The 26126-nt window shown below is 38.0% G+C and overlaps 1 protein-coding gene across 2 annotated transcripts in view; it reads right to left on the reverse strand.

The window, feature by feature from the left end:
• The window catches only part of LOC133804512 (embryogenesis-associated protein EMB8-like), a 58341-nt gene extending 49428 nt beyond the window's left edge, over nucleotides 1–8913 (reverse strand). For both annotated transcript variants that reach the window (XM_062242667.1, XM_062242666.1), the window contains exons 1-5: nucleotides 8564–8913; nucleotides 8368–8457; nucleotides 6720–6781; nucleotides 5386–5486; nucleotides 3237–3326 (exon numbers count right to left, since the gene is read on the reverse strand). In XM_062242667.1, coding sequence (XP_062098651.1) covers nucleotides 3237–3326; nucleotides 5386–5486; nucleotides 6720–6781; nucleotides 8368–8457; nucleotides 8564–8832 — 612 coding nt within the window. In that variant the 5' untranslated portion in view covers nucleotides 8833–8913. The remainder of the gene's footprint in view (nucleotides 1–3236; nucleotides 3327–5385; nucleotides 5487–6719; nucleotides 6782–8367; nucleotides 8458–8563) is intronic.
• Nucleotides 8914–26126: the final 17213 nt, after the last annotated feature.

A 26126-nucleotide genomic window follows, 5' to 3' on the forward strand; every position in this document is an offset into this window, starting at 1 on the left:
GCACTATCGTCTTGGTCATCCAAATTTTTTGTATTTGTCAAAAATGTTTCCCTCTTTATTTATTAATAAAAATCCAAACTCTTTTTGCTGTGAAATTTGTCAGTTTGCAAAACACACTCGCAATAGTTATTCTAGATCAACATATAAACCATCCAAACCTTTTTCATTAATTCATAGTGATGTTTGGGGGCCTTCGCGGGTCAACACTATATTGGGAAAAAGATGGTTTGTATCTTTTATAGATGATCACACGAGATTAACTTGGGTGTTTCTCATGAAAAATAAAACAGAAGTGAGTGAAATATTTCAGCGCTTTCATTCTATGATTCAAACACAATTTCACACAAAGATTCAAATTCTCAAAACTGACAATGCCAAAGACTTCTTTAATTCTGTTCTTGGTCCTTATTTGATACAACAAGGCATCATTCTCCTAAGTTCTTGTGTTGATACTCCTCAGCAAAATGGAATTGCTGAACGCAAAAATCGACATCTCCTTGAAGTTGCTCGGTCTCTCATGTTTGGGACTCGTGTTCCCAAATTCTTCTGGGGTGATGCCATTCTTACTGCTGCATACCTCATCAATCGGATGCCATCCAAAGTGCTAAAATTTCAAACTCCTTGTCAAACTCTTTTGCAACTATTCCCTCATACTCGGTTCATTAGCTTTGTTGACCCTAAAATCTTTGGATGCACTGTTTTTGTCCATCTCTATTCACAACATCGTAGTAAGTTAGATCCTAAGTCTATCAAATGTATCTTTATTGGTTATTCCTCCCATCAAAAGGGTTATAAGTGTTATTCTCCTACTACTCGAAAAACTTATAACTCTATGGATGTAACCTTTTTTGAAAAACATGCTTACTACAAATCTGAGATTCAGGGGGAGAATGTAAATGAATCTCATCTTTGGGAGAGTATTCCAGGTACCCATACTGACATTATTCTGGGTACTCGTACTCATACTCCGCCTCTCGATCAATTTTCCAATCCATTCAAGGACACTTCTTCGACTTCTTCAGTCATGGAAAATCAAGGTCCATCTAGTTCTTCACAAGTCATAGAAAATCAAGATCCACTTATGACTATTGAGCCTCAACAACAAGAACCTAAAGAGATCCGTGTCTACCAAAGAAGGAAAAATTCTGACAAAGAATTAAAAGATCGAGCACATCTTGAGTGCCACCATGAATCAGAACAGGATCCACATCCTCCAGAAATACATTCAGGTTTGAGTAATCCTAGTCATGATAATGTTATTCATATAAATGATGATCTGCCTATTGCTTTAAGAAAAAGTGTTCGAGCTTGTACTCAACATCCTATTGGCAACTTTATGTCCTACAAAATCTTATCTCCATCCTATCAGGCATTTGTTTCTACTCTTGACAGTGTACAGATTCCCCATACAATTCAAGAGGCGCTGATTGATCCTAGTTGGAAAAAGGCTGTACAAGATGAGATCAACGCCCTGGTGAAGAATGGTACTTGGGAAATCACAAAATTGCCAACTGGGAAGAGACCCGTGGGATGCAAGTGGGTATTCACTATTAAGCATAAAGCAGATGGTAGCATTGAGAGGTTTAAAGCTCGCTTGGTTGCCAAGGGTTTCACTCAGTCTTATGGGATAGATTATCAAGAGACCTTTGCACCCGTTGCAAAACTCAACACCATTCGTGTTCTTCTCTCTCTTGCTGCAAACCAGGACTGGCCATTGCACCAACTAGATGTTAAGAATGCTTTCTTGAATGGAGATCTTGAAGAAGAAGTCTATATGGATATTCCACCGGGTTTTGAGAATTCATCCAACCAGGATAAAGTATGTAGACTCAAAAAATCTCTATATGGCCTTAAGCAATCTCCACGAGCATGGTTTGGAAAATTCACTAAGTCAATCATTCAGAATGGCTATACTCAATGTCAGGCAGATCACACATTGTTTGTCGAAATCGACTCAGATGAAAGGATAGCTATCCTAATTGTTTATGTTGATGATATAATATTAACAGGCGATTACAAGGAGGAACTAGTAAGGTTGAAAAGTTTCTTATCAAAGGAATTTGAGATTAAAGATCTAGGGTATCTCAAATATTTTCTTGGCATGAAAATTGCACGATCAAGACATGGCATTTTTGTTTCTCAACGTAAGTATGTTCTAGACTTACTCAAAGAAACAGGAATGCTTGGGTGTAAACCAGCCTCAACTCCAATGGAGTCGATCAAGAAAATTGGCTCAGGGACAAATCAGACCCCTGTGGACAGGGGGAGATATCAAAGGCTAGTTGGACGCCTTATTTATTTATCTCACACTAGACCTGACTTTGGTTTTCCTGTTAGTGTGGTGAGTCAATACATGAATAATCCAACAGAGGAACACATGGAAGCGGTTACAAGAATCCTAAAATACCTCAAGATGACTCCAGGAAAAGGTCTGCTATTCAGGAAGAATGAAAATAAGGAAATCAGAGTGTACACTGATGCAGACTGGGCAGGAGATATAACAGACAGAAGGAGTACTTCAGGTTACTGTTCTTATGTTTGGGGTAATCTAGTAACATGGAGAAGTAAGAAACAGACAGTTGTTTCCAAAAGCTCAGCTGAAGCTGAGTTTAGAGCTCTAGCTCTCGGCATTTGTGAGGGAATTTGGCTGAAAAAGTTACTTGGTGAACTGGGAGTATTTACAGAAGAGTCTATCCAAATGCTTTGTGACAATCAAGCTGCCATCAGTATAGCAAAAAATCCTGTTCATCATGACAGGACTAAACATATTGAGATAGATAGACACTTCATCACTGAGAAGATTGAGAATGCCATTGTTCAAACTATTTATACTCCATCAAGATTTCAAACAGCCGACATCCTCACTAAAGCTCTCCCAAGAACCAGTTTTGAAGATTTAATTTGCAAGCTTGGGATGTTTGATATACACAACCCAGCTTGAGGGGGAGTGGATTTATTTCAGTAATTAGGAAGTTGACCACAGCTGTATATAAGAATCAATTTGGTATTAATACCAAATATTTTGTATATTTATTCTTTCTAAAATTAGGAGATTTTAATGGTGTACTTTCTAGAATTAGCTATTTATATTTATTAGGTCAGATTCTAGGTTGTATATATATTCCCTCTCTTTGAGATAATAAAACACAGAAAAATATTCAAATTTTCACACAAACTTATATGGAAATTGAAATTTTATACAACAAATAGTATTTTAACATTCGAGAGCTACTCACAGTAATTGAAACGCCACCCAGACCTCTGTGGTTGCTGACAACTACATTCCATCCACTTTTTGCTATACTAAAAGCGAGGTGCTTAAGATACTGAAATAAACCTCATGATGATGATCAAAAAAATATAACCAAGTTATATCTTCACTTGAATATAAGAAAGTACTCAAAAGTAATAAAAAAAAGTACCAAACAAAAGTTATAACAGAAGAGGCTACAAAGAAGAACAGTGTCATAGAAGTCAAAATTTATAACAGAAGAGGCTACAAACAAATGCAATATAATAGCAGTCAAAAGGCTATGATAAAGTTTGGAAGAAGAGTGGGAAAGAATGAAAGAATCCAGTTCATATTCTTTTTCTGATTTATTGAGAGGATGAAAGTTGCTGTTGTAACTGTTGAATTTTTGCTGTTTTAATGTCAGTGTAGTAGTAGGGATGATTAGGTTAAGGAGATTTTAGCCATCAGTTGTTTGTTTTGATAGGATGTTTAGTTGGCTTTATTGTACATTTCAAACTTTGCTGTAAAGGTTGTTGTGGATTGTTCTTTGTTTTCATACATACAAGCCCTCAAACTATAAATTTCTAGCTTTCATTAAGTGCTGTAGACAGTTAAGCCAAATGTATTTGGAAATCACTTGGCTGAGTAGGTTTTGATCAATTTAAATCTACATTTAAAAAAAAAAATAGTGACTTGTTCTCTTCCTTTTTATGATTATGTGCTTCTCTCATAATTTATAAACAATTTTTTGACACAAATGCCCCCAAATTCTTTGTTGTATGACAGTATGGTTTTTGAGTAATTAATTTAACAACCAAGTCTAATATTTAAACAAAAAAAAATACAATCATTGCAAACAATCTCAAATCTATAACATCAGTCAAATTACTAACAAAATTAGTAACATGAGGGTCACGTGACCTGAATATTGACGACAAAACATGAAATTGTGTTTTTCTCTCAAAACTCAAATATGTGACACTCACGTGACTAATTTCGTTATTAATTTGAAAGATGTTACTCATTTGGTGTTGATTGCAATAGTTTTCTTAATTTGTAGACTTAATTGCCAATTTTCATTTCTCAATAACCAAATTGCTAATAATGAAAAATTCAAGGGTAATGAAGCTAAAAACCCTTGATTTCTTATGAAGAAAAAAAAAACTATGAAAAACTCCCAAGTCTTTAACCTCTATAAGCATTTGGCACTTATTAAATTATCACATTCCTTTTCCAATCTTTCCCTATTGTCAATCACTTTCTCTAAAAACCTTAATTATTCAACAGGGTTGTACATGGTCTCTTCCTAATCACATTTGAGCAATAGGGCTTTCGCAATCAGCAGCTTCCACATATTTCTACATGTATTTAATGTGTTATGGGAGGAAAGGTGTATTAGGCTTAGGTAGCACATTTGACATTAATAGAAGCTGTTCAGAGCATATAAGGTATTACTGAGTATAGGGCATTTCTGTCATTTAACAAAAGTTCACTCTTAGTCAATGGCAAACTGCCCAAAAGGATTAATTTTGAAGTTTCCACAAAATAAAATATTTACATTTCTAATTATTGTATGGGTGAATCAATTACCACACCATTTTTTCTCTCCCCGTCTCCTTACTAAATAAACAGTCTCATAATTCATTAAATATAATTAGTAAATTACCAAATGATCACAACCATTGAACAACGATCTAACAGTTAAAATCTATATAACCATCCATGAGTAAATATTAATGTAACCATTGAGTACTAACCATATATATATGTGTGTGTGTGTATAAATACACATCTAAATGATGGTATCCAGAAAAATAGAAGTTAAACTAATAAACTTACATATAATATAATTTTTTATCAAAGCTTAAATGATCATTTTAAAATTATATCAAACTATTGTAATCTCAAAAAATTAAAACCATTGTCAAATTTCCATATATACTTAATTCTTAGAATTTGAAAAAGTATTCAACTCAATCTTCTAAGAAAAAAGAAACAGGGGATAAACTATTATATTTACAGTTGCTCAAAGAGACAGCAGCTATTTTATCTTATTAGTAAGAACTTCTTTAAATAATAGTTTATTGTTTTTCTTTTTTAAACTTTATATCATCTTAGTACTATGAGGTCAAGACAGGCAGTACAGAACTTACAGCAGATGAGGAGTCACTGGTTAAACCAGGAATTACCACCACAATCGGAGTCGTGTCATCTTCAGAAGTAGCATTATTTATGTGAAACCCACCATCAGGAACTGTAAAATCTCAAAAACATCAACAACAAAAAAAGTATATTCCAAAAAGCATAAAGCACAAGGTTATAATACTTGAAAAGAAGAAAGTCATATGAACCTTGAACCAATATCATAAGAAGCTGAAAAACATGCCCACCGAGCTAGCCTACTCAATATTCATGTGTAAACAGAGGCAGTAATTATGACATTGACAATAAATCAGAACTATCATGCGGGAGTCAAACACAAGAATTATTGTAATACCAACAAGAGTAATTATATGAGAGCCCTATGTACAAAGATAAAGAATATACCCATAAAAGCATTTTATTTATGCAAATACAAATTTTACAAACAAAAGCCACAGTGATAAGAAGCTAAGATCTGAGAAACTGATAGAACAAACCTGCCAAACAGAAACCAGTACACAGCAAAGAATAGCACAGTAGAGAAAAATGGAAGAAAATCAAGGTTTGTATTGAACACTAGGATTTCGAGAGCCTAGCCTCTCCCCCCAAATGGGTTACACTTCTCCAAACTCTTCACACCCCCTCACTGACTCACTCTCGAGCTTATATTCTCTGCCCTACTCAATTACCATGTACCCTCCCACATAATCAACTAACTCACGTAACAACCAATATACCCCCTGCCTAATTATCCTGTGCTGACACCCCATCCTTACCCTTCCTATTCCTCCTAGCATTTACAAACTTCACTGGAGGCCTATCAGAAACATCCATCCAATAACCACACACAGAAAGAGGAGAGATGTAAAGGAGAACCCAGACATTACACAAAATACCCTCAAGTTTACAATCTTAAAACTAAATAATGTCTGTTGGAGATTGTTATAATGACCAGAAGCACTTGTTAGAGCACTAGGCTAAAGGAAAATAGAAACAAGTGCCTAGTACAATGCACCAAACAACAATAGTCATGAACCCACAAGATGAGCATCATAAAGAGAATACCCATAGCTAGTCATATATATATATATACACACACACACACACACACACATACATACATATATATATATATATATCTTATTGACATTTAATTGTCCTTTCTACTTTTCTTTGGATAGAAAAAAAATTAATATTGGCCCAATTCACTAGGCCTGCATTTCAATGCCTCCGTATACGTGTGAGTGGTTCCATTTGACTTCTTTTTTTTTTCTTTTTTTTTTTTGGTTCTGTGTAGTACATAATAATACATCTAATTTTAATAAAATAAATACTTCAAAGTTACCATCAGAACTCCTTAGCCAGTCCAAGGCAATAGTTCCACCATCTGCAGCATCGAAGAGCTCTCTGGGAGAGAATAATCATATCATCTTAGATGCAACAATGATTTAAAATGCAATTAGGAAAAAAAAAACCATTATTAAAAGAGGAATTACCTTAAGGTAAAGAGAAACTAATAAAAAGCTAGAGGCCCATTATATGTAAGAGAACACAAGAAAGAGGAAAAACGCATGAACACACTCAAAAAAAACTATAAGAAAGGGAATATCCCTGAAATTTCCTATGTACATAGATAAATATATATATATATATCCTGTAAGAAAATGCATCACCATACACAAAATAAAATAAGCAAAAGCTCTGAGCCACCATACTCTAACTCCAAATGCCACCCAACCCACAAAAGAAAAAGAAAAGGAAAAGGAATTTAAAAGAATGAACAAAACGTGTAATGGTTGTTAATGTAAGATAACATCCAATTATTTCCTACACCCTATCCTAACTGGGTAGTTTACAAATATCTAAAAAAAAATAAGGGGGGAGCTACTGTATAGAATATAGAGGAAAATGCATTCTTTATGCACTAGTAATTCACTATTCAGGCTCCAATACGTATTTGGCCAACTGCTCTTTCAGATACTAGCAAGTATATCTAACGTTTTCCAAAGAAATAAAGAGTCATAAACCAGTAAAAAAAACTGGTTATGGCATTGTAACAATTTTATCTTAGAAAATGGTGATTTTACAACATCATAACTTAGTTGCCAATGTCAATGGCATCAAAACAATTCACATCGATGTGATGAGGGAAGAATTGCTGTCCAATATAGCTGCAGTTTTATATATAACAGTGGAACATAGAAGTATCAAAAAGTGACAGCACACTTGTTGAAAAATTTAGTTGTTCCGTTAAGAGATGGACAAGGGCTCAACTTTATATTTTTCATTTTTCTTTTATATTTGCTACTTACTATGAAACATCGAAAACATTTTCCTCTTCTCTTGTTAAAATGGTTGTATATTAGAAAAGTTGAGAGATAAAGCAAAGGGCCTTGCTGTAAGACAAAAACAAAACAAAACTAAGAGAGAGAGAGAGAGATCAAATTGCTGAGTTGGAAGTTTCCATGATAAGTTAATTATTTGAATCAGTGAGAAGCAAAGTATTCTTTACAAATATTGGTTAACCACTTAATACATCACGAAAATACAGAAAAAGATGTCCTCTGCAACTAAATTACAAAGGACAATAGTGCTGACTTTGAACAACGTTAATCATAAAATTACCTTGGTTAGAAGTATGTGTACTATTTTTTTTTTAAAATGTAGACACCAACCTTACTCTTAAGAAATTTTGATTCCCCTTTAGTTACTTCTCTATGATTTCTTAACGCTATGTACACAGAACACTCAAAGCAAAGTAAGTTCAGAAGTCACCACCACACTAATAAGATAAGTAATTCTTCAACCGAGAAGGCAATTTATTCGATCATTAAGGCTAAAAAAACATTTACATTAGCTCATAGTTATGGTGCTCTGAAAAACATTGCCAAAGAAACATTCAATAATTAGGGGGGAAAACATCAAGTTAACATGAAAACAATGCTTTTAGAAACTGTAAATATCAAGTGACTAAAATAAGCTAACAAACCAACCTTTTGTAGCTAAAGACGGGTGGCCTTCCGAAGAAATTGAGAAAAACTGTCTGAACATGAGGACTTGAAAGCCATGGCGTAGCTAAATATCTGGGATATTTAATTACTTAGACCATCATATAATATCGGGAAGCAATCTGAAAAATCGAAAGAAAATTAGAATCCAGCAACTCAATGATTGATTTGAATCACCGACCTGCCATGGAGAATCCGGCACTTGGAAACGACGCCATTATAGATATGAGAGGATGAGTTGTAGGTCAAGGTAACGGTAGAGCCTCGGAAGGCGGTGAAAGCGTCTTGGAGGAAGTGGAATTCGAGGAAATTGTAGAGAAAAACCAGTGAGGCGAAGAGAGAAGCGAGCAAGTAGTGGTAGTGAGGGATAAGACAGAGAGCGCGAAGCAGAAGGGCATAGCCATTGGTGGAAGACATTGAGTCGCACTCAACATTGGCCGACCAATTCATGGTCTTGGCGGTGTTGATGAGCCGGACGGAGAATCCTAGAGCGTGAACAGCAACAAATCCCCCAGTAGACTGGATATGTATAGAAGAGGCTGGTTTGTCAATAACTTGTCAGTGGCAGCATATTCACAATTGGTCCTTCAATATTTTTTTTTTTGGCAATTGGTCCTTTAACATTTAAGTTTGTTACGCTTTGATACCCTGTTTCTATTGAATTTATCAGTCAATTATTTGCAATTAAGTGCGAATCCTGGTGGACGTCAGGTACATCAGTCCATTGAGAATCGAAGAAAACACAAACACGTGTTCTCTCCACTAGAGTTGAAAAATGAGTTCACAAAATCCTAATCCCGAATAATAATAATAATAATAAACCATATATAAATAAAGATTTCAATTAATAAATCAAATTGAAGTTAAAATATAATGATTTTAATGGAATTCATACTTGGAATGGCTTGAGCACGATACGGCACGAAAAAATATGGACATGGTTCAGATATGACACGAAAGCACGATATGATAAAAAATATGATATTTTGATATTAATAATGATAATAAATTTTTATTTTTCAATTATATCTAAATTAAAATAATAATAAAATCCTTTTATTTTTTTCAATGTTTATAATTATATTAATTTGTCTTAAGATTTGTGAGTTAAAATTTTTAGCATTTATTAGTAGGTATTCAAATTCTAATAATTATCTTTGATATAATTTTGTGTAAAGTATTGTTGAAAAGTATATAAAAATATCTCAAACTATAATTTAAACAAATAAATTTATTTAGATTGGTGGTGAGTCTATTGATTGTCATAGGGGAGGTGGGGGTTCATCCTCACATTGTTTGGCAATAATAAAATGGGTCTAAAAGTGGGTCGGCACGAAGCACAGCATGACATGGGTCCTGCATATGGGTCGTGCTAGGCTTAGTCTTTCAAATATGAGTCGGTCAGGCCCGGTACGAATTTGAATACAGGCCTGACTCGAATTATTTGGAGGCACGAAAAATGTGGTCGGCCCACATTTACAGCTCTAATACAAACCGTATAAAAATTCAGAGTGAAACTAAATACATATTTATTGTTATAATTTTAACTAAAATAATGGTTATAATTTAAAATGAGAAATAAATTTTCTTTTGGATAGGAAATTAAAGAAATTTGAATAAAAATGATTTATTATTTGCTTGGTTGGCAAAATTAACTTTAGAAAGGCATTTCATAGGAAAGTCTATTCATCTAAAGTGTGGAATAGACTTTCCACAAAAATAGGTCGAATTATAATTCTATTTTGAGTAATTGGCGGCAAGTGTAGAATAGGCTTTCCACTCATAAATAGATCGAACTATAATTATATTTTGAGTAATTGGCGGCAAAAATACATTCCGTCAACATTTTTTTACAATCGTAGGTTCATGGTCGTTAAGTGTTAGGTTGTTTGCCTATGTTGTAGGAAATACATATTGCAGGATCTTTATTTATTTTTATATAATTTTCATATTATAAAAAAAACATAGAATATGCTCCTATAAAATTGATACAAAACAGAGTTAAGTACAGAAACTTACATATATACAGCGGAACTGGAACAACTCATTCCTTCAATCTCTCTAACCATTTATTCATTTATGTAGCAGAGTATTATCAAGAAATTAAACTAGATCAGCAACACAGTATTCCTCACCAAACATTTGATCAACCTAAAACTAGTTTGGACTATGTACTCAGCCTCCAAGGTGAATTCTGAAATGGCAAATAGCCTAATGCTTCTCCAAATCATAGCTACTGAGATGGCAGACAACCTATCGCTTCTCCAAATCATAGCTTCACCCTCAAGAGTAAACACATTTTTCAGAAGTAGACTTCTTGTCATCAACATCAGTCTAAAATCTAAATCTGTGTAGCCTAACATGTTCAAAGATCCACCTGAAAAGACTAACATATAGTCTCTAGTCCATCAAAGATATCGACCTCCATCTATTGTTCATTTCCAAATACTGACACTTTCTCACCACTCCCAATGCATAGCAGATCTTCGATCACAGCATACAACATACCATGCATTAGATTTCTAATTGCAAATGCATAAGGAATTCGTTACATCTTTTCTTTCTCTTGAGGAGTATGTGGAGACTGTTGCTTAGAATAATAAATTCCATATCAAGATGCTAAACATCCTTTCTCGGAATTTGTTACAGAGTAACGATCAAGCACCTCACCTAAGTAAGTCACTTGAGTTAGAGCCAAAATTTAGTTATTTCTATCCCTGATGATCTGGATACCAAGAACACGACTTGCTACAACGAAATTTGGAATTTTGTTTCCAGCCAGTTCTTTATGTCTGACAATTTCTTGACATTGTTTCCAATGAGTAAGATATCATCTACATAAAAGATTAAGAACACCACAATGTCTTTTTCCCTAAGTTGTTAAACACAAGGGTCAACTACATTTTGTTCAAAACCACAGGTCTTAATGTTTCCATTTAACCTTAATTCCAAGAGCGCGAAGCTTGTTTAAGTCCATAGATTGACCTACTCAACTTGCCGACTTTCTTGTCCAACTATTTTAAATCCTTCTGGTTGATCCATGTTAATGGTCTCGTCAAGATAGCCATTAAAAATGTTTTTTTTATGTCCATTTTCCTTATCTCTTAATCAAGAGCTATGGCTATGGATAAGAGTATACTAAATGAATTTTAACATGGCTACCGGAGAAAAAGTTTTCTCTAAGTAAACTTTCTCTCTCTGCCACGAGTCGAGCCTTAAATGTCTCAACCTTTCCAGCAGCTCCTCTCTTCTTCTTATAGATCCACTTGCTCCCCATGGGCCTAAAGTCCAATGGCACATCTACAAGATCTCAGACAAATTAAGAGTACTTAGACTTTATTTCCTGGTACTTGGCTTCGAGTCAAAGATCCATTTCAGACTTACCCATTGTATATTTAAAGGCCAATGGATCATTGTTACTTATGTCCCCAACCAACTTGTGGGTTTCACTATCCATATCATAGGTACCAGGTTCCAAGAAACCCTCCCACTATGACGAGGAACCGTAACTTTCTGACTTGGATTAGTGGTTTCTAAATCTACCTTGTTTTCATTGACTTGTGTCGGTGAGGATGGAACAATAGTTTATCATTTTTCCATCTAATACTATTTTTCTATAAGACTTGAAATTCATTATGTAGTTGTTATCCAGAAAAGTAGCATTTGTAGAGCCAAACATTTTCTTGTCTAGTGGACTATAAAACAGACCACCTTGAGTACCTTTAGAATAGTCAACAAACAAACAAACCTCAGTTCGTTGTTCTAGCTTTCCTACCTTTTTCCTCAGGACATAAACAGGACACCCTCAAATTCCATAATGACGTAAACTAGGTTCACGACCATTCCATAATTCTAGTGGTGTCTCGGAGACAACTTTGAGATGGCACAACATTTAAAAAATGTCACATGCAGTCTAGGTAGTATGTCTCCAGAAAATATATGGGTAAGAAGTCGGTAGAGTTGAATAGCTTATCTTAGAACACACATTTTCATAAACGCGCGATTCACACCGCTCAGCAACACCATTTTGTTGCGGAGTCCTTGGGGTAGCTACTTTAGATAATTCTCCAAGTTCAATTAAATGATCTTGGTTCTGATTATCCAAATATCCTCCACCCCTATCAGATCACAAGATCTTTAACGTTTTACCTAATTTGGTTTTAAAGTCATGGCAATGAATTCTTTGAACTTCTTAACAAATTCTCATAATTCCTATGATTTAGGTACTTACCTGAGTCTCTAGAGCAATCGTCGATGAATGTGACGAAATACTCATAACCACCCCTCGCTTGAACATTCATTTATCCCCAGACATTTGAACATACTAGCTCTAGTGGTTCTTTGGCCGTTTCTCCTATCACAGAGAATGGACGCTTTGTCATTTTGCCCCCGAGACTAGATTCACAAACAGGTAGGTTACCCTAGGTGAGTTCCCTCAAAAGCCCAGCCTTTATTAGTCTTTGAATCCTATCATAGCAACTATGGCCAAAGCGAAGATGCCAAAGGCACGTCATTTATAACGTTATTGACCTTTTGTCGTTTAACGGTCCTAGATTTAGCTATCTTAAACAACTCATTATTTAGAACATAGGGTTCGTTTAGTTGCAATGGGTATAGCCCGTTTTTCATACATTCACCCCACAATTCACATCCATTTAAAGAAATAAGATTTTATTCTTGTGAAAGGAACTACACATTGTTATTGATGTAATAAGAAAAACATAAATTAAAATTTCCATTGAAAATCGAAATAAATAAACATTGTGTTAAAACAATATATTTATTGCCAAAATTCATTCAAGCTTATCCTTTTGCCTTGTTTGATACGAACAACCCTTGATGCATTCCAAGCTTTGGCTTTTTATCCTTCATGGCTTTCCCAATGCTAAAAATGTGTAAAAAAAAATATATGCATGTTTATTAGATCTTGATTCAGCGATCCAAAACAGAAGTATCATCCTCTAAAATCACATGCATCCAAGACAAATTTCATTATCTTGGGTTCCATATGCCTTGAGTGCTGGGCAATCTTGTTCCAATTCCTAGCCTCCTTGTAGTTGGAAACACTTCCCTTTATTGTACTTATAATCAGGCATTGCTCCAAGATTTTTGCAACATTTGGTGTCTTGCCAGTGGACTTCTTATTCTTTTTGTTTGAATTTCTTCTTCATTTGCTCTTCGATGAAGAAGCTTAAAGCAGCTTCTCCTTGAGCTTGTTTAGTAGCATTAGCATTCTTTCCTTTGCTCGAACCACCATCAACAATCCTCTTTGAAGGATTTGGTGATTGTTGCATAGGAAAAATAAGAATATCTTTTATTATCACGAACTTGATGTTGTCCATAATCAACACCATGTTGATGTTGGACAAACATTTTGTGAGGTTCTCACCATAGAGTAACCTTTTAGAGATTACTCTAAACTCTAGGGACCGTTACGGTGTGCATTTTAAACAGTGCTAAACTCGCTAATCGAGTCATTTGGCCATAATCATGTAACTAAGCATGATTAGCGGTTTAGGGTTAAAAATTGTGGTTAAGATATAACATTTCATTAGAATGTTTACTATATACATTGGGATCCCAAAAATATAATTTAAAGGTTAATTACAAAAAAATATTTACAACCAGTCGATCTAAGTGGTAAAATAAGGTTTAACCCTAGTTCCCCTTTCAACCCTCGGTCGTGGCGGTCGAGCAGCTGCATATGTACACATCGTCACCTAAGCTCTCCAACTCAAGGATGGTCCAGCTTTCTTTTGCCTTTACTTGCACCACATAGCACCCGTGAGCTGAAGCCCAACAAGAAAACTCAATATGCTCATGAACAGTAATAACATGTTACAAAATCATAATGTGCATGCCTAGCAATGATAGCCATATTCAAGCATGCAAATAAGTTCAGATAATGATGGGGAATCCAGGATAAGGAATCTTGCCCTCCTGAATGGATGACTATCGAGTCAATCCTAATCAGATGAGTGATTTAACACTTGAGGTTCTGTTAACCATAATGAGTGACTGATGAGCAAGTCACTAACTTAAACAGATGAGTGACTGATGAACGAGTCACTACGGGGTGGGCTCAGCACCCATAGCCATGTGACGATGCAGTCACCTGGGCCTTCTGGCCCTGGCTCTAAGTGACTAGTCATAGGCTAGACAAGCACTTTTAGTTTTCATCGAACTTGAGGTCGGTCTGGCATTAATGCTCATGATGAGTCATTCAATGCAGATTGTCGATTAGATCTAATCTTTGTCGGCTTGCGTTAAACACACTAAGACCGTTCTTGACTTATTAGTCAATACCATATGACCAGTGCTCAGTACTACTGCCAAACTTGACTAGTGAGTCACAGCTTCATAGTTAATACCGACACCATTGCCAATTCTGACTAGTGAGTCAGTGCCACACACAAGTAAGCAATGCAACCAGGAATATATCATATGTCAAATATCCAAATGTATGGCATTCAGCATGCTTACTTAACAATTGCTAGCATAATTAGGATCATGCACAAACACAGAGACTCAAGCTCTGATCAATCTCATATTCAACATTCATGGCATGCCCTAATCACATGTTTCTCGTGCATCACATGCATCACATACTGGGTGTAGTTTTCTTACCTCTGGTTCGAGCGAGAAATAACAATTGAATGACCCTTGAGAACGATCAATCCTTTGATCTCTTAGCGGTCACCTAGTCATAACCAATAATAACTTACATCAATAAAATCAATCAATAAAAGGTTCCCGGACCAAGACCTAACCTCCGGGACATCGAATCCCACTAAATCGGGTAGTAAGAATGATCCTGAGGCCTAAGGTTTGGATTCCCACGATGAAAACACCCTTCTGGCCAAAAATGCCGCTAAGGGCCGCGGCCCGCCTCCTCAATAGAAGCGCCCACAACCCAGCCACCAACACATGTCGCGGCCCTACCTTCCCCTATGTCGCAGCCCTATGGCCTTCCAGCACCCCCTGCTTCTTCATCAAGCTTGGGTCGCGGCGCTCTAGAACAGAGTCGCGACCCCACCCAAAACCCAACCAAAAACCCCTATTTTTCCTCTTCGAACTCAATTCAAAAACCTACTAAAACACTTCCAATTCCACAAAGCAAGGTTCCCAACTATTACCACAACTTGTCCATCATATAACCAACAAAACCTAAGCCTTAAACCATTCAAAACCTCATCAAATTCCCATTCCTATGATCAAAACTCCAACCTCAAAACTAACACAAAAAACAGAGCAAGGAACCATAAAATTGAACTAAAACCTTACCTTAAACTCAAATTGAATCCTCTTCAATGGATGAACACAAGCTTGAACCCTTAAGCCTCAATTCCTGAGCTGGAACCCTCAACTTGAGCTTCAAAAATTCAAAGGGAAGGAGAAGGAGATGATCAGGGAGAGAGAGGAAAGGAAACACTCTGTTTTTCTTAAGCTTCTAAAGCCTCTTAAAGTTATATATATCCTCTAGGTCAAAAGACCAAAATGCCCCTAGGCTTATCTTCTTTCCTTAACAGCCCCTAAGGGTAAAATGGTCATTTCCTATCTAATCCCACTAATCATAATTAACGTCCTCCAATTCCCATTATTCCCAATATTCTCAAATTATAATAAATCACATCCCATTACCCTTTAATTCTTGGTAATGAACTAATCCTCAAATTACCCCGAGACTCACCCCAAGCCCCGAAACTAACCCCGTTATGACCAGACCGATAACTTGCATTCAAAGATCATCTCATGCCAAAAGGCTCGAACAAATCCACATATAATGTGGTATTATTCATAATTCACCAACATGCATGAAAATACACAATTACGCCCTCAACCGGCCAAATTACCAAAATACCCGTATAATTAAAAATGGACCCATATGCATGCATTTATCATCATATTATAATATAATTCACATAACACATGCATATAATCATTTAATAATATAATAAATCAATTATGGTCCTCCCGGCCTCCTAATCAAGTTCCTAAACCTTATTAGGAAATTTGAGGCATTACAAAAAATATCTTAAATAATTAGATAACTAATTTGAATGTTTCATTTATAACAAAATAAAAAAGAATATCATGATTATTAGATAACCAATTCAAAATATTTTTAAAAGCTAAAATATCTAAAATAATTAGATAATCAATTTTAAATATTTTAAATTTAACTGCACAAAATATCCAATTAAAAAAAATAATTTTTTTGTGAAAAAATGCCGCTGCGGGGTTCGGCACAGACGCCGTATGGCCAGGGTCCCAGCGACTCTTTCATGCGTGCCTAGCACGCACATTGCCCAATCAGTCCAATTTTTTATTTTTTTAAATATGTGCAGTTTTTCAATCCCAAAACAAGCCAAAAACAACCAAATTATTGCTAAAATTACATAACAAAACATAACACATGCACCAATAACATGTACCATCCAATTGACACCCTAACATATCAATCAATTTCATACATGTTCATTCATGAAAATAAACTAGCAACCTATGGCTCTGAGGCCAATTGTTGGAAATACATATTGCAGAATCTTTATTTATTTTCATGTAATTTACATATTATCAAACAAACATGTAAATTCCTAGAACATGCTTCTATGAAATTGATACAAAACAGAGTTAAGTACAAAAACTTACATATACGCAGCGGAATTGGAACAACTCATTCCTTCAATCTAACCCTTGATTCATTTTTGTAGCAGAATATTATCAAGAGATTGAACTAGATCAACTGCACAGTCTTCCTCACCATGCCTTTGATCAACCTAAAACTAGTGTGAGTTGGTTCTCAACACATGAGTTAGAGATCTAGAAGAGAAGAAGAAAGAGTGGCTGAGAAATGATTAGATTGTCTAGGTTTTCACTTACCCAATGAATCAACTGAGACTGACCTTCCTTATGAAAACCATAGATATCAAATTCTTTATATAGGCAACTTAATGGGCTTTATTTAAATTTAAATTTAAATTAATTAAAAATAATAAACAAAAAATAAAAGTCTTGGGCTGCCATAAATGGACTTGGGCTCAATCTTTTTGTTTTGAATTTAAATCACAATTGGGTCTAAATTCAAAACCTTTTATTTATTTATTTTTAATTAATTAATTAAATTCTTATTCAAATTAACTAATTATAATTTGAAACTTGATTTAATATTATTTATTTATATTGACACAAATTAATCAATATTAATAAATTTACCCAAAGATTCTATTTTATTCTCTAAAACTCATATCTCTATAAATTTTCCAAAATTGACCAAGTCAACTTTAAAAATCCTAATTGATAATTAAATCAATTTGTTACACCCAAATTTCGAGGATGAATAAATGAGCCCCAAAATGTAGGCTTGAAGAGCTTAAGCTCGAAAAAAACAAGCATTGGCTGAACACTTATAAATATGCATGATTCCTGACTTGTTCTTATTGGCGATCGATCACAAGTTTAAAAGGATCAAGCTTAAGCATCAAGCTCGAAAGAACGAGTCTACTCTGACGCATATGGGTATTATTTGAGCCTTAGTTGCAAGCTCGAAGGTATTGGTCTCCGAAGACTGAGTTCGATGAAACCACCCGCTGAGGAGGAGGTTGACCGAAATAACAAGCTCAAATTTATGTCGATCTCGAAAGCGCGTTAACCTTGCATTCGAGGTCAGCAACGCGTTTTCCATGCTACAGTTGTTAGGAGATCCCTATTCTTTAGAGATTTGTTGCTATCTGATAATTAAATACCAATTATCATGAGATTTTATGTATTTAATGTATTTAATTACATTGATTTCAGATTAGAATAATCAGTTGTAACTTCCCTGAATCAAGGGAGGATATTCTCCTAACTAGGCCTATAAATAGCTTGGTATTTTTCATTTGTAGACATGCACAATCTTGTACTGAGAATACTCTATTCAATTGCATTGAGAAAGCTTTGAGAGATTATTACAAATCAATAATATTGACTCGTGGACTAGGCGGATTTTAATTGTTGGACCACGTAAAAATCCTACTGTTCTTTTCTTAATCTTTGTTTGGTGCTCTTTAGATTTAAGTTGACGAAAAACGGTGTCAACAGTTTGGTGCTTTTGTTGAGAGCATTAAGCAAATCTTTGGATTGTTTAATCAAAAACCTCTTGCATTACCAATGGCCGCCGCAAACAACCCAGGAGCTGGTGGGCGACCATTGCCCCAAGTTCCTGAGGAGCAAACTCCTCACATTGAAGATTACCCACGGAGGCCTGGGAAACAACCAATGATAGACCATGGCCCGGACGAGGGGATTGCATCATCTGACTCCAGGGGCCCGCCTACTCCCAGGCCCGATGAGGACCTCTATTATAATCCTGAGAGGTACATTCCCATCGTGGAACTGGAGAATTGCCAGCTGCGTCAACAATTGGCAGAGGCCATAAGGCACAATGAAATATTGGCTAGGCAAGCTGTCGAGTTACAGGCCCCACCCCAAAGGCTCAGAGGACGTCCCCGGAGGAACACGGCCGCCAGAAGGGCCGAACAAGGGGCTCAGCAGGCCCAGCCAAGGCCCAAGGCAAACACTGGCGATGAACGCCTTGGAAGGAATACTCAATCCAATACTATTGTCAACCCGACTGTGGAGGTAACTACAGGAACAAGGAATAACTAAGCTCCCTCAGCAGCTCGGAGCTCTAACCTTGAACCTGTCAGGAATAACACGGAACCAGTCTGGGCCAATTCTGGGCCTTCCAGACCCAACAATGGGAGGCCACCACCATCGCCTGCATCCACCATCTTCTATAAGATACCCCTCACCACTTTGAGAGGCACCCCAACCAAATCCTCATAGGAACCGAGCAATGGAGCATGCACCACAAAGGCCATCTCGAAGTGGCAGCCGAGACGGGAACCGTCGAACTCGACCCAAACATGGGGGCGAGCGAGAGGCAACCCGAGGACATAGGGCTGCCCAACCAGCGGGAAGCCACATGTCAAGATCGCAAACAGCTGGAGCAGGAGAGCTGGTGGAAGACCCACCTCGTAACCATCGAGCCCATCAACTAGAATGAAACGTTAGTTTTATGAGTGAGAGCTTAGACCTCACTAGGCCTGTAAGCATATATAATACCGAACCCAGGAATACTCGGAATTATGGAAATAGTCCTGATCTTCAAGATCATCTGAACCAGAACCGGGGGCAGGCCAATCCCTCAAACCCCAATTTGCGCAATCATTTGAACAACTGAAAGGAACCTATGCAGCCAGTATATGGGAACTAATATAACCCTATGCTGGGACATGGAGCTAGAGTTTTTATAAACAATAACCAGCTACCTCAAGCAAAAGCTCAGCCTCCAGTGGATTTGGTCCAGGAGAGAATTAATCAGCTCGAAAGAGCCTTCAGGCTCCTTCAAGATGAAAGGAACAGGGACAAGGCCGGCGACTCCGATGAGGAGCTCGAGCCTTTTGCTCCACATATTTCAAACACGCCATTCCCTCATGGGTTCAAGATACCCCATGTAGCTCCATTTGATGGGAACTTAGACCCATACAGCCACCTGAGCACATTTAATACCATCATGCAAGCCAGCAACGTTGGATACAAACTTAGGTGTATGTTATTTCCAACCAATTTGATAGGACCAGCAAAAAACTGGTTCGGAATATTAAGAAGAAATTCGATCTCGTCTTGGGATCAGTTAACGAATGAATTTAAAAAACAGTTCAAAGCCATGGTAGGCATCAGGCCTGAGGCCTCGACCTTGACCAATGTCAAACAATAGCCGGGAGAGTCGTTAAAAAGTTACCTGGCAAGCTTTAACATAGAGGTGGCGCGAACCCGTAATGTCGATGACAGTGGTCATCTTATGGTTGTTCGAGCTGGTATATTACTAGGAAGTTCTCTTTGGGATGATATGTAGAGAAAACTGATAAGAACAATAACTGAGTTCAACAAAAGGGCTCAGAGATTCTTCAACGTAGAGGAGGCGAGGTTAGCATTAAAACTGACCCCTCAGCCCATTATAACTACAACAACGAATGTTAACTCAGCCTCAACCTCAGCTACCCCATCAACGTCTCGACCCTCAGGAGATAACCCTTCAAAAAGGAAGAAAAATGAAGGGAATAACTCAAAGGTAGAAAAAAGAAGAAGGGAGACAAGTATTTCTCTGTTCATACGGTTTACACCGAGCTTAATGAGACTCGGGAAAATATCTTTCTCGCAAATGAGAATCAGGTCCCGTTTAGGCAGCCTGACCCAATGCGAAATCAGAAATCAAAGAGAGACACCAACAAATACTACAGGTTCCACAGGGACATTGGACATACCACTGATGAGTGCCGACAATTGAAAGATGAGATTGAAGGCCTGATCTCGAGAGGATATTTCAGACAATATATAAGAAACCGGAATACCAATCAAGCATCATTTGGATAGAGGGCAACTTTTGCGCAACCTACCCAGCAGAATAACACTTCCCAAGCAAGGGAAGATGATCGACCTCCCTTGATAGATGGGAAGGATGTGGTAACCATCTTCGGGGGACCACACTTTGCTGGATCGGGCAGAAATGCTTAGAAGAGATATGTAAACGAGCTTAAAACTGGAGACGGTTCTCCCTATGATTCTGAACCACGAGCTCCAAAGCAACAAAGGGTTGAATCTCAACCCATTACTTTTACAGAAGAAGATGCCTCACATGTTCAGTTTCCCCATAACAATCCTCTGGTCATCACTCTTCAACTTGCCAACAAAAGGGTGCGCAGAGTCCTGATAGATAACAGGAGCTCTGTCAATATCCTTTATAAGGCCACTCTAGAAAAGATGGGACTCATGCTTCAAGATTTGAAAACATGTGCAACAACGTTGTATGGATTTTCAGAAGAAGGGATTGTCAGCACAAGATCCATAGAGCTCCCCGTAACCTTGGGAGACTATCCAATCTCGGTGACCAAGATGATGGAATTTATAGTGGTGGACACCCTATCAACCTACAACGTACTGCTTGGGAGACCAGCCCTGATTGGGCTGGGGGCAGTGTCGTCTATTAGGCATTTGGCCATCAAGTTCCCGATGTCTAGTGGCATCGGGATGCTGAAGGGAGACTAGCTCGCCGCACGTGAATGCTATAGCTTTTCCATGAGAGGAAAAAACCAAACAAGTGCACAAGCACTTGTAGTTATTTGGGAAATGAACGGATCCATCTTCGAAATAGAAGAAGAGGTTGACCCTAGGGTTGAAGAAAGGGCCGATCTCAAATCAATGGAGGAGCTTGAAGAAGTGAAGCTCGATGAGAAAAGTACCACGAGGGTGGTAAAAATAGGGAAAAATCTTTATGAAAATGCAAAATAGCAATTAACTTGCTTTTTGAGAGAAAACCAGGATGTGTTTGCATGGTTGCACTTGGATATGGTAGGGATCAGTCTGAGTATTATGAGCCATGCACTCAACATAAACCTTGAAAGCAACAAAAAAGGAGGCTCCTAGACGACGATAGGAAGAAAACCTTGAAAGAGGAGGTCGAAAGGTTAAAAGCAAATCGGTTTATCTGAGATGCTTTCTACCCTGATTGAATACCATAGGCTCGAAAAAATATAACATAAATAAAAATGAACTCTAATAGCAATGTTTGGATTATTAACCCAACATGAAGAAAACAATAAGTGTATGGATCATTAACCAAACACGCAAACTAAACAAGTTTGGGACAAACCAGCAAAACCTAGTCGACACAATCAAAAGTTGGAATTCTAGATAAACTAACTAAAAACCATAAGTCAAAACTAGGGCTGGAAATTTTTCCAAATAAGTTTCGACCTCGCAACCTCAAGGTCATACTCGAGGATAAGGAAAAGTAACTGGAAAAACAAAATGCAACTAGACTAACGAGGTTACACATCACTTGAGTATTTTTTAAATATGTGGTAAAAGTGAAGTTCGACCTTGACAATAACGAAGTCGAACAAGGGCATTTCGAATAAACTATGCATGAATGTATTGAAATTCTTACTTAAACCCAACGTATATTTGTACGAATAAACAAGTATAAAAGTAGTTCCTTAATAATAACATGCTCGAAATATTTCGATCCAGAAATATGATGCATAATATTAAGGCAAAAATCTAAAGATACACAATGTGGAAAAATATTTTCGAGCTAGAAATTCGAAAGCACAAAAACTACTATTAAAATATAGACAGTCATAAGATAATCAAAATAGCTCAGACTCGAGCTGTAAATTGTCTCTGCCCTAAGGGCACAAAAATTATAATGGGTCGTAGCCCATGAATTGGACTTCAAGGATTAGATGTCTCCTCAGCCACAGTCCTGGAAGCCTCCGCCGTCTCCTCGGCCTCGAGCTTGGCCTCTTCCTCCTCGAGTCAAGCCTGCCATTTGGCAATGAATTTAGTCTCTAGGTCAGCAAGGAAGCTGGTGTCGAGGTCGGGGTTGTTAGCCCAAATCTGATACATTGCCATGTCTATGGCGCATTCTTTTTTGGTCTTAAACTCCTCAAGAAGACGAGCCTTCTCTCCCTCGATAATCTAAAAGGTCATCTTCTTCTCCTCTTCCAGCTTGGCGTTGAGTTCCCGAATCTTCCTGATCTCGGAGTCCCTGGCCTTGACCTCCTTCAAGGTCGCCTCCAGCTGGACTCAAGCTTGGGAATCCTTTTGACCTTCGCATCCCTCGCTTCAATTTCCAATTGGGCTTTCTTGAGGTCGTCTTTGAGCCTCAGCTGGGCATCCCAGGCCTCCTGGAAAGCGCTTTGCTCGTTGTAACCTCGCTATTCAACAAGAAATTATGCTGAACAAAGGATATGAATGCCTACAATAACAAAGGGGTCAAGGTCAGAAAACCACAAATCAAAGAGCATAGAGGCAGGGGGCTAGGAAAAAATGACTAACCAAGGAATAAAATTGGACACTCTTGTCGAAAAAAGTGTTGGCATCTCGGAAGGAGGTCAAAAATTCCCATTGAGGGGCCCCGAGGTTGCTGAAACTTTGACCCACGCGAGTCAAAGCATCAGAACCGAGATTGACTACAAGGGTTCCGGCAGCGTTGTTGACTACAAACTCGAGAACATAAGTCAAGATCGATAGAAAGCGGTCTTAGATGGGAGCTTGGGCTCGACTCGATTGAACTGCAGGGGGAGGCACAACCTCGGAGGGTGCTGTGGGCTCAGCAGCTTGGCTTGGGTCTAACGGAACCTAGGACGGGGGTACCACCTCAGTTTTCTTGGATAGCTTGAAGGGGCGACCTCCTTTTTGGGACACTTGTTAGCGCTTGTTTGCCCTCGAGGCCACACGCTTGTTGAGAACGTTGTCCAAGTCCGAATCCATATCACCTGAGAAACAAAAACAATTGTATGCAAGTAATCGAATAAGGTTGTCATAAGAAACGAGACTCCAAGATAAAAGAAACCTAAGTGGTAACTTCGGTTGAGCTTGAGCTCGGAGACCGGCTTGAGCTCGGAGACCAAGAAATCCTATGTCTTCTGATGACTCTAAGGGGGTCCCCTCTCTATAGGTGGGGGATAATCTCGATAGGTCCCTATAAATGGTGGTCCCATATTGTACAACTACCCCATCCCAGACCTCTTTTAAACTATACATGATCTGGTATTTTCCTAGCCAGCTATCAAACCTACGGACTCTAAGGTCAACCCTCGACCATGCTAAGAAGTTATCCCTAGGGTCCTCGAAGAGGATCATTACGTCAGGCTCGTGCTTAAGTAATGATGGATACCATATGGAGTGATCCAACACTATTTTACCTCCATCCGACGAGCTTGTTGAGGCCTCATCATGGGCTTCATTTCCCAAGACTGGTCGCTCATGTAGATGGGAGGCGGTGGCACGGGCTTGGGAGCCCGGAGGCCTCCTCTTGGAGGGAAGTTTGGCGGTAGGGATTGGCACGTCTTCCCACCTCGAATATTTACGAATCCCCGAATTGTCCGTGGACTCGTCGTCGCCTAAGAGGCCACAAGCTCGAAGCTTGTCTTCATGGAGGAGATAGGTGAGGGATCTTCGACCATATAGGAACTAAAGAATGGCTGCCCTGTGTTCTTTCATGGTTTTTGTTGGAGTAGGCCAGTGATAGGTGGTTGTAGGCAAGAGTTGAATGAACATTTCATGCCCAACAGTTTAAAGGAAAATGGAACAGACATGTTGAATTACTTACGAATGCGTTGGAAGGAGCAAGCCCATCCGTCCAAAAGAAAATTGTCTTGAAATTTGGAGGATGATTTGGGATGTCCTCAAACAATCGCTTCTCCTTCGGGTAGCTTGATAAGTAGTAGAACCCATCTCCTCCGTGAGCTCGAGAAGGGTTGCCCTTGAGGTAAAAGAGATATAATATATCTTGTGCCGAAGGCCTGTCATACTTCATCTCGTGGTATAGTGACCTTAGAGTTGACAAAACTCTGAAAGAGTTGGTCTAGAGTTGGAAGGAGGCGATGCCAGCATAATCCAAAAAATTCTTAAAGTAACCCTTTAAGGGTAGTAGAGCCCCAGCCCTCATGTGCTCGCGGCTCCAGGCATCAAGCTTGATCTTACGATTGGGATTGCCATCTCCCGGGGCATAGCAACTCCTTTCGTTGGAGGTTATAGGATGGCACATCAACGTACCAGAAAGCTTAAGGCCTTGATAGGCTAGTAACTCAGAGATATGGCTGGTGGAAGTAACTGAGCTCCAGTAGTGCTTAGCCTCAAAAAACTCCTCCTTCGAGGTAGGGATTGAGAGGGCTTGGGAGGTGGTTGGTTGTTTTGAAGTGTAGCGTCCCAATTTGCTAATAAGGCTTAAGGCCTTGATTAGCGTGCCTGGAGGGCAATAATTGATTTATTATGTTAATATGTGAATTTGATAAGTATGTGATGAGAAATGCATGTTTAGGTGAATTAAATATGCATGTGGGCCCCATTTGGTTATTAGGGGCATGTTTGTAATTTTAGCCCGTTGAGGGCATAAATGCAATATTTGTGTATATTGTGATTGACACCATGTGTGAGTGGTGATATAATTGTGATGCATGATCCGAGACGGTCCTAAGGAGCAGTTTAGCTGGAAAGTCACAACTGGGTCAAATACCCGGCTCGGGAGGAGCCTAGGGGTATTTTGGGTATATAATATGAGTTTGGGATTTATTAAGTATCGAGTAGTAATTTAGTAATGATTTGAGTATGCTGGGATTAACGAGGATTTTTAGGTGTACTCGAGGACTTAGCAGGATATGTCAAATGACTAAACTATCCTTGGTGATATTTGAGGACTTAGGTTAACTTAAGGGGGCAATTCAGTCATTTTGGCAAGTGGATATACTCAGTGGGAGCTGGGAATTCTAGAGGCACCTAGACAAAACAGAGGAAAGGAAGGAAAATGATCAATTTCTCTCAGCTCACTCTCCCATTCGATTCTTTCTCTCTCTCACCATAGGGCTTGATTTTTGAAGGATTTTAGGCCAGAAATTCAAGTGTTCAGAGACTCAGTTAAGATCAAGGGTAAGTTTTCTAGTCAGTTCTTTGTTGATTTATGTTGGAAGTGTTGTTTTGGTGAGCTGAATTTATGTTTTCTTGGTGGACTTTGAGATGAAGTTTTTGTGAAGCTTAAGCTTATTAATTTTTGGATTTGAGCTTGGAACTGGATTTGAAAGCATCTCAAGTCGAATTCCTACTTGAGGTAAGAATTTCATTGATTTCTAAAGTAAATATTCTGGTGTGGTTTAAGTTTTGTAGAGTGTGGTTTAAGTTTTGTGGAGTTTTAAACC

The sequence above is a fragment of the Humulus lupulus genome, chromosome X (assembly GCF_963169125.1).
Source record: "Humulus lupulus chromosome X, drHumLupu1.1, whole genome shotgun sequence".
NCBI lineage: Eukaryota > Viridiplantae > Streptophyta > Magnoliopsida > Rosales > Cannabaceae > Humulus > Humulus lupulus.